This window comes from Hippopotamus amphibius, chromosome 16 (assembly GCF_030028045.1).
Source record: "Hippopotamus amphibius kiboko isolate mHipAmp2 chromosome 16, mHipAmp2.hap2, whole genome shotgun sequence".
Taxonomy (NCBI): Eukaryota; Metazoa; Chordata; class Mammalia; order Artiodactyla; family Hippopotamidae; genus Hippopotamus; species Hippopotamus amphibius.
Window position 1 is genome coordinate 60,521,702 of NC_080201.1, and position 12,278 is coordinate 60,533,979.

The 12,278-nt window shown below is 40.4% G+C and overlaps 1 protein-coding gene across 2 annotated transcripts in view; it reads left to right on the forward strand.

Annotated features, from left to right (window-relative positions):
* LOC130838423 (zinc finger protein 615-like) overlaps window positions 1-11,003 on the forward strand; it is a 33,413-nt gene extending 22,410 nt beyond the window's left edge. Inside the window, exons 2-5 of one of the 2 annotated variants that reach the window (XM_057711500.1) lie at window positions 933-1,132; window positions 4,103-4,229; window positions 4,513-4,608; window positions 8,307-11,003. In XM_057711500.1, coding sequence (XP_057567483.1) covers window positions 1,118-1,132; window positions 4,103-4,229; window positions 4,513-4,608; window positions 8,307-10,267 — 2,199 coding nt within the window. In that variant the 5' untranslated portion in view covers window positions 933-1,117 and the 3' untranslated portion in view covers window positions 10,268-11,003. The remainder of the gene's footprint in view (window positions 1-932; window positions 1,133-4,102; window positions 4,230-4,512; window positions 4,609-8,306) is intronic. The other variant, XM_057711501.1, reaches the window with a different exon arrangement.
* The last annotated feature ends 1,275 nt before the right edge of the window (window positions 11,004-12,278 follow it).

The following is a 12,278-nucleotide window of genomic DNA, read 5'->3' on the forward strand; positions in this document are numbered from 1 at the left end:
CTCTTCTGTTTACATTGGAGGACCCTTTCCTTTTGCTTGAAGAACACGTGCATTTGCTATATTACAGGTCTTCTGATGAAGAATTCTCTCTGGTTTTGCCTGAAAATGTTTTTGGGGTTTTTTTTGTTTTTTAATTTATACTTTAAAAAAGGATAGTTGATTTACAGTGTGTTAGTTGCAGGTGTACAGCAAAGTGATTCAGTTATACATACATATATATCTGTTTCTTTTCAGATCCTTTTCCCTTACAGGTTATTACAAAATATTTAGTAGAGTTCCCTGTGCTGTACAGTAGGTTCTTTTTGGTTATCTATTTTATATATAGTAGTGTGTATAGGTTAATTCCAAACTCCTAATTTATCCCTCTTCCCCCTGCCCCCCAAAATGTTTTTATTTCAGTTTTATTCCTAAAGGATTTTTGGCAGAGTATCCTTTATAGATTTATGCTTGTAATACTCTTATAGAGGATCAAGAAGTGGAGATGGTAATGAGAAATTACATGACAGTGCTTATTATTTGCTTAGCATCATGTTCTTCAAATTTGAGTGTGTGAACTCTGGAATGTAAAAAGACTTTTGAAGAGGTACATAGACACATGTGGTTTAAAAGAAAAAAAAATGAGTATATCCTACCTGTCTGTGTGTCCTCTTTCCTAAAGTTGATCTGCCTAAGGATTCCCCTGCCAGTGGGGCATCGTGCTGTGCTGCTTCTCCTTCCCACATCTCCTTTCACAGTCTAACTGCTTCCACTTTACAAGAGAAAGGTGTACTTCCCAAATATTCGTAATGTGTTTTATTGGCCCAGATGTCAAAGCTTCTTAATAAAAGGACCAATAGATCTTTGGGGGCCTTAATTTAAGATGAGTGCCCAGCAATAGTGACAACATCTGGGCTGAAAGGGAATGTGCCACTCAAGAGTAATTTGCTTTTCAGCCCACAGGTGCTGGCTCCCAGGAACAAGAGGGAACAAAGGAAAGAAGGAGGAGGACTTAAAGTATTCTCAGTTCTGGAGACATCCTTGATTGGAGACCAAGATTTTTGAACAGAAATTTAGAGCTGATCCTGAAGAGCTAAAGACACCATCCCAGTTTGTAGCCATTTCCCAAAGTCCAGAAAAAATGATCGAGGCCCAGGTGACTTTTGGTTTCTTTTATTCTTTCCTTTATTCCCCAGTGGCTTTGCCTGTAAAAATCAGTGCAGTTAAGCAGAAAAGTTTAAATGGATCCTAGCAGTATCTGGAGAAATCTGGGCAAAGTTGGATCAGAAATATATTATTCATAGGATTCATACTACATGACTCATGTTGGAATGTAATATGTGAATGTGCAAGACCTCGTGAGTAGGTAGCCGTCAATTTACGTCTGTTATCTCTGACAGCCGTCACAAGAGAAATCATAAGTTGCATAATAGGCATTACTACGATCTGTTTGTACTCCCAACACTTCTGGCACCAAATGTGTGGGTCTCCTCAGACCAACAATCATTTCTCCAGCTCCCCAGATGCTAGCTGAGCATCTATAATTTATTTCAATTCTGACATTAACTACCTGGAGTTACCATCAGTCTCTGTAAGTTTAAGGGCTATCCCTTAAGTCCCACAGGACTGGCCTCACTTTGTTTCTGGTTTTTTGTTTTTTAGATCTTTATTAGAGTATAATTGCTTTACGATGTTTCGTTAGTTTCTGCTATACAACAAAGTGAATCAGCTATATGTATACACATATCCCCATATCCCCTCCCTCTCGAGCCTCCCTCCCTCCCACCCTCCCTATCCCACCCCTCTAGGTCGTCACAAAGCACCGAGCTGATCTCCCTGTGCTGTGTAGCAGCTTCCCACTAGCCATCCATTTTAATTTGGTAGTGTGTGTATGTCAATGCTACTCTCTCACTTTGTCCCAGCTTACCACCCGCCCCCCCCCCCGCCCCATGTCCTCAAGTCCAGTCTCTGTCTGTGTCTTTATTCCTGCCCTGCCACTAGGTTCATCAGTAAGGACTGCCCTCACTTTGGATGCCAAGTATTGGGTGCCCAGGGTACCCATACTTCTGACTTGGCTGCAAATTGGGGGTTCCTGAAATCCCTTCTTCAGGTTTGATAATTTACTACAACTGTTCACATAACTCAGGAAAAGACTTTGTTTGCCTATAGTGGTTTATTGTAAAGGATACAGCTTGGGAAGAGCCAAATGGAAAAGATACTTAGGCGAGGTATGCAGGAAGGGACAAGGGCCTCCCATGCCCTCTTGAGGAGTGTCACCCCCTAGCACCTAGATATATTCACCATCCTGGAAGCTCTCTGAGCCCTGTAGTTTAGGGGGTTTTTTATGGTGGTCTCATTGGGTAGGTGTGGTAGATTAAATCAATGGCCATTGTTTTTTTGTTTGTTTCTTTAAAAACCTCAGCTTTTTATTTTATTTTATTATTTTTGTCCACATGGCATGTGGGATCTTAGTTCTCCAACCAGGGATCAAACCTGCACCCTCTGCAGTAGGAACATGGAGTCTTAACCACTGGACTGCCAGGGAAGTCCAATGGCCATTGTTGATTGGCTAAGTTTCCAGTCCCTCCCCCGTCCCTGGAGGGCTAGAGTGGGGCTGAAAGTTCCAACCCTCTAATCACAAGGTTGATTCCCCTGGCAACCAGCTCCCATCCTGAAACTCTCTAGGGGTCCACCAAGACTCACCTTGCTAGAGTAAACTCAGGTATGGTTGAAAAGGACTTGTTATGAATAACACAGGATGCCGCCTTACCTCTTTCGCTTAGGAAATTCCAAGGGTTTAGGAGCGATTGTGTTAGAAACTAGGGCTGAAGACCAACTATATGTTTCTTATTATATCACATATCATAGGGATCAACTGTGAGGAGAAAGCAGGCCAGTTCCTCAAGGAATGTTAATGTTTCATGGCACATGGGTCTCAAGTTCACATAGGACTTTGACGGTTCTCCATAGAGGTGTTGTGATGGATGAGATTCTAACTGCAGTCCTTAACTGTTGTTACTTCGTATGTATGTAAAAACCTGTTTCCTACAGTTGTTTCTTCATTTTATCTAATACAGTATTAACCCTGCCTATTGATAAACACACATACAAATGCATTTGTCTCCATCCATAAATATATATTCTTTAAAGAATAGTTTTCTTTTAAATTTTATTATGTAATAATCTCTTTTTTTTGGACTTTTTATTCTTTTTTTGTTTTTTAATTTTTTTATTGAAGTGTAGTTGATTTACAATGTTCTTTTAGTTTCTGATGTACAGCAAAGTGATTCAGTTATATATATTGATATTCTTTTCCATTATGGCTTATTTCAGGATACTGAATAAAGTTCCTGATCATCTAATAATCTTTTATGCTTTATACTTGTTTTGTATAGTTTCTTTTTTTATTTGTTTTCTTTCTTTCTTTTTCTTTTTTGGCTGCACGGCTTGTGGGATCTTAGTTCCCCAGCCAGGGATGAGCCCAGGCCACCACAGTGGAAGCGCCAAGTCCTAACCACCGCAGGACTTCCAGGGATTCCCTGTACAGTTTCTCTTATTTTGCTTAGTATATTGACCACTCAAATTAGTATATATTGTCTTCATCTACTTTTAAGTAGCATATAGTTTGATACTCGTAAATAGATGCTTGTGAGATAATAGACAACATATATTAGTCTCTGTCCCCTGTTCTTGGCACAGAGCTCCTAAAATCCTTGTGATTCCTTAAGTGATAAGAACATTAGGAGCATCTCTTGTTCTAATATTGGTCTTTGACCTCTGTTCCTGACATGGGGCTCCTGAAACTCTCGTAATTTCCTGGGTGACAGGAGTGACTTTGTTCTAATGAGGTGACTCTGAGTGGGCTCCCAAATGAAGGCTGGTCACCGGAAAGAATAAATCATGGTGAGAAGCTTGGCCTTTTTAGCCCTGTCTTAACACGTCTCTTCCTTCTGTAAGACTGCACCGTAACATAGTGTTTTACCAGGATTCTTATTCTATCACAGCGTAAGAAGGAAAAAAATGCACCAGTTTCCTATGTGGCAAAAGTGAGCAGAATAATTTCCTTTACATTTTTTCATATCACCCAAAGTACATCACTTCAATAAACATGACTGTGTTATGACAGGAATCCCTGACATATGATGATGTGGCTATGAAGTTCACGTGCCAGGAGTGGCAGCTCCTGGACCCCGATCAGAAGGCCCTGTACCGGGATGTGATGCTGGAGAACTATAACAACCTGATGTCCGTGGGTGAGGACAGCTCCCCTGGGTCCCTCAGAGGGTGCCTGTTAGCCACCGTTCCATTCTCAGCCGCTTAACTCTTCAGATGAACTGCATTCCTCTGATATGGTCAAGTCTCAGATCCTTCTCTTGCCCCAGACTAGCGGGTATAATAGCCTCTTTCTCCTGAGAGAAAACCCTTGAGGTTACAGATGTGAAACCTGTTTATTCCCTCAAATGGACCATTATCCCTCCCTGACGTATCCCAGCCCAGTTCCATATGTCTGAGTCTTCTATCATTTTTCATGAACAGGGTATCAAGCCAGCAAACCAGATGCTCTCTCCAGGTTGGAACGAGGGGAAGAACTGTGGCTGGTAGAAGATGAAATCTACGGTCAAATCTGTCCAGGTAAGACCCAACAAGGTGGGCAGCTGGGGAAGTCACACGCACTCTGGTCAGGAGAGAAGGCGTCAGAGCTGTGACAGTGTCTAAGGAAACCATGTACCTCTCTTCCTGTATAAGAACTCTTTTTCCTTATAGAAGTTAAGAGGAGTACATATCCCTTTGTTCTTCTGATATCTGATCCCTGATTATTTCATATGCATCTTGGTTTTGTTTGTTAGCATAGTTTTCTCCTTCCTTGGCTTTGTAAATCTTCCTCTTCTTCACCCACCATTACAGGATCTCTGTCTGTGTTACCGCCTCTCTTGCTGTGAAATTCCACTTTCCAGGCCTCTCTGGAAAGAGAGAACTTTGAATTCATCACACTCTTCTTACTACTGTACCTTCTTCCTGCAGGATTAGGAAGTAATGATTTCCCACCATAACAGCAAACCCCACTTTGGATGCTCTGTCCCCACGGTAACCTGGCTTTTGTTGTGCATTTGTGTGGTTCTTTGGGCCCCACACTCTTCCTGGGTTCTCCATACTTTCCTTTCCACTTTCTTCTCAGTTCCCCTAAGTCTTAAAAGTTTCTTCCATTCCCATGAGTTAACTTCTGTTCTCTGAAGGAGATGCCCCCCAATTGACTCTCTCTTAATATTGTCTAATGTACAGTTTCTTTCTATGTATTTTACCCTTCACCATGGCAGCTGGCCTGTGACTTCCCATTTTGTGTGTGAGAATAGAAATCTTCTCTCCATCCTTTTAAATACTGAGGTTCTCATTCAGTACTATACATTTAAAAGAAAAAAAAAAAGACCATATCTGAGTGTAAAAATTGTATAAGGACAGTTAAAGCAGCTAATGGAATAGCGGGTGTTGGGGCTTGGAACCGCCCTGTTAGAAATGGAAGTGGCTCTCTGATAAGGTGCCTTTGAGCACATAGATGAGGGATATGAGTAGTCTTCCTGGGTGAGGAGTTTTCCAAATGTGAAACAGTGGGAAGTTGACAGACTGAGTCTGGAATGTGTTTGAGGAACTTCTGGGAAACTTATATGGGTAGAAGGGAGTGAGCAAGAGGGAAAATGACTGGAGTTAAGGGTAACAGGGCAGTAGTTGGGGGTCTTGGTACATAGGTCATAAACTGCCTATCAAGGGCATTCAAGACCTTGATTCTTTTCTGAGTACGTTGAGAAAGCAGGCAATTTCGAGTAGAGGATTGCATTATATAATTTTTAAAGTGGATCACTTTGCCTGCTATCTATAATAGAAGGTAGACATTATCGGGAAGGGGAACATACTGTTAAACTCATGGTTACAATTTGTGACAATAAATGATACAGATTAAAGTTATCAAAGATCAAATGTGCATGGGAGAGAATCTGGGGGAAACTGCACATGAGCTTCCCAGTTGTCCTTTACCAGTGAAGTCATGTAAACAGTGCTGAATTTTCCCAGCAAGGATGTATGAACCTTTGACAACGTGTGTGAAGTGTTGCCAACCAGGGAAGATCACCCTGGTGCCTCTAGGCCCCAGAGTCAAAATGTTACAGTTTTGTCCCAAAGTCTCAGGCAAACAAAAACAGGCATCTACGACACATAACATTGTTAGTATAAATTCTGTAATATGGCCTAAGACCTCATTCATCAAAAGACACTCTTATCAAGGGGGATATTCCAGGGACTCAGGTCATCTTCCAGTCATCAGTCAGGGCCAGTCCTTTCTTTGCAATGTGCAGGGATGAAGTAACTGCATATCATCGTTCCCTTTTTACATAGGAACATAGGAGGGATTGTTCCAGCTAGACTATTAGTTGGGAGTGTTGGTTACAAAAGCTTTCGTCTAAATTTGATATTAGTGCTTTGCTAGAGTTAGGTAAATGGTAGTCTGCAGAATGAAGAAGGATGGCAGGTTGTTGGCATATGATAACCCTCTGTAGTCTGTCACACTTACCTTGAAATCAGATGCTAAAGAGCCACATTCCTACTCACCATTGTATTTGTTCTATATATCTGGGTCTGCAGGTTTGTACCTGATCACAGTAGTCATTGTTTGATTCTCTACGGTGGACTTGATTGAATTTTCAGACTCTATATATTGGAATGGTTAAAGCCTTGGCCCTGTGCCTTGACCTTCTATTCTACATGTTTCCAAACACAGTCTCATCTAGTACTCTGACTAATCTGTTTTTTTCTTTTAATTTTTACTTTATATTGGAGTACAGTTGATTTACAGTGTTGTGTTAGTTTAAGGTATATAGCAAAGTGATTTATTTATGTATATGTATATCTGTTCTTTTTCGATAATCTGATTCAGTTATATATAATCTGTTCTTTTTGAATAATCTCTCTATGTTAATGATACTCACATTGCTATATTCAGATAAGATCTTTCAAAACATTTATATATTCAACCTGTTTCTTCATGTTTGTACTCAGACATGTAATAATTATCTTAAACTTTGTTTCACAATGCATGTTAGATTTTCCTTTCATTCTGAACTTAAGTAATATTCCTCACATTATTAAGAGGCATTCCACCTACCCAGTGGCTGAAACCACATAATTCTTGGAATAATCCTTGAGTCTTCACCTCTTCTGTGCTTCTCCCATTGAGCCCATCAGTGAACCTTGTCTTTTCTTTGAACATATTCTGATTGCCTCTACCTCTTACATGTCCATTGCTCCTTTCATCATGATTCACAGATCGCAATTGTCTTCTTTATTCCTTTGCTTCAGTCGTCTATACCTAGAATTAAACCTGGGTGTCCTATAAATTTAACTCATTTCTTATACTATCTATATGGAAATAGTGTCAGATCCTACAAGTTAAGGGTTCAGTCCCACAAGATTGTGCCCATGTCAGATGTCAGTTGCAAGTCCAGATTGTTACCTGTGCTTCTGACCAACTGGCTATAAATCAGAAGTTCCCATGACCCCCTTCTTGGGTTCAGTTAATTTCCAAGGATGGCTCACAGAACTCAGAAACATTTACTTATGTTTACCAGTTTATTATAAAGGATACAGATGAATAGCCAGATGAAGAGGTACACAGGGCAAGGTCCAGAGGGTTCCTGAATGCAGGAGCTTTTGTCCCCATGGAACTGGGATCCAGCATCCTCCTGGCACATGGATGTGTTCACCCATCCAAAAGCTGATCAGATCTTGTCAAGTGTTTTTTTGTTTGTTTGTTTTTTGTTTTGTTTTCCTTTTTTTTTTTCTTTTGGCCACGCCTTGCAGTATGGCAGGGTCTCCGTTCTCTGACAAGGGACTAAACCTCCACCCCCTGCATTGGAAGAACAGAGTCTTAACCACTGGACCTCCAGGGAAGTCCTTTGTTTACAATTTTTATAGAGTTTTAATCACTAAGCCCTCCCTCCTTTCCCAGAGGCTGGTGGATGGGGCTGAAAGTTCTAACCTTCTAATCACTTAGTCTTTCTGGTGATCAGTCCCATCCTGAGGTTATATAGTAACCCTGTTCTGTCACCTCATTATCATAAACTCAGTATTCAAAGATAGTCCTATCACTTAGGAAATTACAAGAATTTTAGGAGCTCTGTGCCAAGAATTGTGGAGGAAGATCAAATGTAGTTCTTATTGTACCACCTATAGAATTGTCACTAAATAGTTAATTCACATGAAGAAGGCATTTTTTGGAAACAGTTTTCTTCCAAATTAAGATTATGAGAGATTGTGGGATGATTCCTTGTTCTCTTCTTTCCTAGAAATCAGGAAAGTTGATGACTCTCTGCAGCATCATTTGCCAAATCAAAGCATTCAAAAGAGTGTGGCGCAAAGCTGTGAACATAACACATTTGCAAATATTGTTAATCAGAGCGGAAGTCATTTCCTGATAAAGCAAAATTGTGATATGTTTGACTTAAATGAAAAACCTTTAAAATCAAATTTAAGTTTTGAAAACCAGATGAGAAGCTGTAACTTAAAGAACTCTGCTGGGTTTAATGATGTTGGGAAATCTCTTCTCCATTCTAGCCATGAACAGTCTTTTCCTGAGATTAAATTTCCTGTAAGTGCAAAACTCATCAACAATAACTCCCCGTCCACTAAGCCACAGAGAACTCACAACATAGAGGAAGCCCATGTATGCAGTGAGTGTGGGAAGGCCTTCTGCAAGGTGTCTGAGCTCTTTGATCATCAGAGAGTTCATACAATAGAGAAACCGCATGGATGCAATCTGTGTGGGAAAGCCTTCTCCAGAAAATCCAGGCTCAGTGAACATCAGAGAATTCATACAGGACTGAAATATTATGTGTGCACTGCATGTAATAAAACCTTCTTCAAGAAGTCGCAATTCAACATACATCAGAAAAGTCACATGGGAGAGAAACCTTACACATGTAGTGAGTGTGGGAAAGCATTCATCAAAAAGTGTCGGCTCATTTATCATCAGCGAACTCATACAGGGGAGAAGCCCCATGGATGCAGTCTGTGTGGAAAAGCCTTCTCTACAAAGTTCAGTCTCACTACACATCAGAAAACTCATACAGGAGAGAAACAATATGTATGCAGTGAATGTGGAAAAGGTTTCATCGAGAAGAGGCGTCTTATTGCACACCATCGAACTCATACTGGTGAGAAACCCTTTGTATGCAATGAATGTGGGAAAGGTTTTACCTTGAAGAACAGTCTTATCACACATCAGCAAACTCACAGAGAAAAGAAATTGTATATGTGCAGTGAATGTGGGAAAGGCTTTTCTATGAAGCACTGCCTCATCGTACATCAGCGAACTCATACTGGAGAGAAACCCTATACATGTAATGATTGTGGAAAAGGCTTCACCTTGAAAAGCCCTCTCATCAGACATCAGCGAACTCATACAGGAGAGAAGCCCTATGTATGCAGTGTTTGCGGAAAAGGCTTCACCATGAAGAGTGATCTTACTGTACATCAACGAACTCATACTGCAGAGAAACCATATATATGCAGTAACTGTGGGAAAGGCTTCACTGTAAAGAGTCGCCTGATTGTACATGAGCGAACTCACACAGGGGAGAAACCATACGTGTGCAGTGAATGTGGAAAAGGCTTTCCAGCCAAGATCCGCCTGATCGGACATCAGCGAATTCATACAGGAGAGAAACCCTATGTATGCAGTGAATGTGGAAAAGGCTTCACAGAGAAGAGTCATCTCAATGTACACCGGCGTACTCACACAGGAGAGAAACCCTACGTATGCAACGAATGTGGCAAAGGCTTAACTGGGAAAAGCATGCTCATCGCACATTTGCGAACTCATACTGGAGAGAAACCATATATATGTAATGAATGTGGTAAAGGCTTCACCATGAAGAGTACTCTAGGTATACATCAGCAGACTCACACTGGAGAGAAGCTGTACAAATGCAACGAGTGTAGTAAAGCCTTTAGGAAGAAGACATGCCTCATACAACATCAGAGATTTCACTCAGGAAAGACTTCCTTTGCATGTACTGAATGTGGAAAATTCTCTCTGCGCAAAAATGACCTCATTACCCATCAGAGAATTCACACAGGAGAGAAGCCATATGAATGCAGTGAATGTGGGAAAGCTTTCACCACAAAGTCAGGGCTCAATGTTCATCAAAGAAAACATACAGGAGAGAGGCCCTATGGATGCAGTGAGTGTGGGAAAGCTTTTGCCCACTTGTCAATCCTTGTTAAACATAAGAGAATTCACAGGTAGTCACTTTGAGGAAGCCTGTTGCCAGTTGTACTCAAGATAATAGTATACAGTGAAAAATCACAATGCAAAGATCGTGGTATTATCTTTTGTGATCAATTACCTCATTTTATGTTGACGAAAAAATTTACAAAACAACTCAGATACAATCAGCCTTGGTGAAAATATTTTAGGACATTTTAATATCTAAAAAGTGTGTAGTGAGATAAAGCCTAGGAATGTGAAAGACTAGGAAAGCCTTCAGTGGAAATACACCCTATCATATGTGATCGTCATAGATCATGAGTGAATGAATATTTCTAATTGGTAGAAATATAATTGTGGGAAAGCCTTTGCCCAGAAGTAACACCTCAAAAATGTCAGTTAACACTAGAGAAATACTTTCTTATGGTGATGAATATGGCAGGGTTTGCAGTGATAAATATTGCCTCATCATTTGCTAGGAGATCTGTGCAGAGATACATGGAATATGCTGGACTTTAACAAAATATCAGACAACTTAATGAAGGGAAGAAGGCTTGGGGAAATGATGAATGAGATCATTCTGTCACCTAAACTTAAGAGAAAATACACCTCACAAGCAACTGGGGGAAGGATACCTTCAGCCATATTTCTAGTTGCCTTGTCATTGATCTTATAAATTTTAAATAGTGGCCGTTACTCTCCTGATGAATTGAATTTTAATATATACGGTGCAAGAGTGTTGAATGCTTGTTTCATTATTTAACTTTTGCATCTCTTTGGTTCCAAGTTTGTATTATTTCAGAATATTTGAAGTACTTCAAAATGAAGCAATACATTAATATAACTCAACATATTTGTCTGTGTTTAACCAAGTGTATAGTTAGCATCAGGAGGTTTGTAAAATTAATATAAATGTGATATTTTTATAACTTTTAATTTTGAAATAAGTTTAGAATCACTGAAATTGAAATATTCCAGCGATTTCCTAAATGCCCTTCAGCCCACTACTCCCAAAGGTAAAACCTATATAACCCCACAGAGGAAAGTGAAATTGTTACAGTGCTGTTAACTACAGGGTTTATTTGGATCGCACCAATTTTCACATGCACTCATTTTTGTTTGATTTTTTAATATATCACCTTAAGAAACTTTATCACATATGTAGGTTCCTGTAATCAATACCACAGTAAAAATTCAGAATACTTTGTCAACATAGTCTCTCATGCTACATGCGCATAGTCACATCCTTTCCCCGACATTAACCCTTGGCATCACAGATCTTTTTGTATCTATAATTTTGTCATTTATAGAATATTAGAAAAATAGAATTGTTTAGCATGTGACCTTTTGACATTGACTCTCTTACCTTGTGAAATGGTAGAAAATAGACACATTGGTCTCTGCCCTCGGTTTCTGTCACAAAGCTTCTGAAACCCTTGTAAATTCCTGCATGATAAGAGCAGTAGGAGCATCTCTTGTTCTACTGATGGGACTCTGGGTGGGCTTGTGAATGGCTCCAGGATGGGGGCTGGTCTCCAGAAAGACCAAGCCATGATTAGAACTTGGAATTTTCAGCCCACTCCCCAGCTTCCAGAGAGGGGAGAGGGGCTGGAAATGGAGGTACTAATTGGTCATGCCTAATGTGGGGACGCTTCCATAAAATCCCAACAATAGTAAGGGCTTGTGGAGAACTTCCTGATTGGTGAACACATTGACATACAGGGAGAGTAACACACCCAACTCCATGGGGACAGAAGCTCCCATGCTTAGGACACTCCCAGATCTCTGTTTCTCTTCAGCTTGCTGTTTATTTCTATACTTTGTCATATCCTTTAATAAACTGGTAAACACAAGTAGGTGTTTCCCTGAGTTCTGTGAGCCAGTCTAGCAAATGAATCAAACCTAAAAAGGTGCTCGTGCAAACCTCCAATTTGGAGCCAAGTCAGACAAGTTGTAGGTAACTTGGGGACCAGCTATTTGTGATTAGGTGGGGTGGGAGCAGTTTTTGGGTTGAGCCCTTAACTGGTGGGAGCTGACACTATCTCTGTGT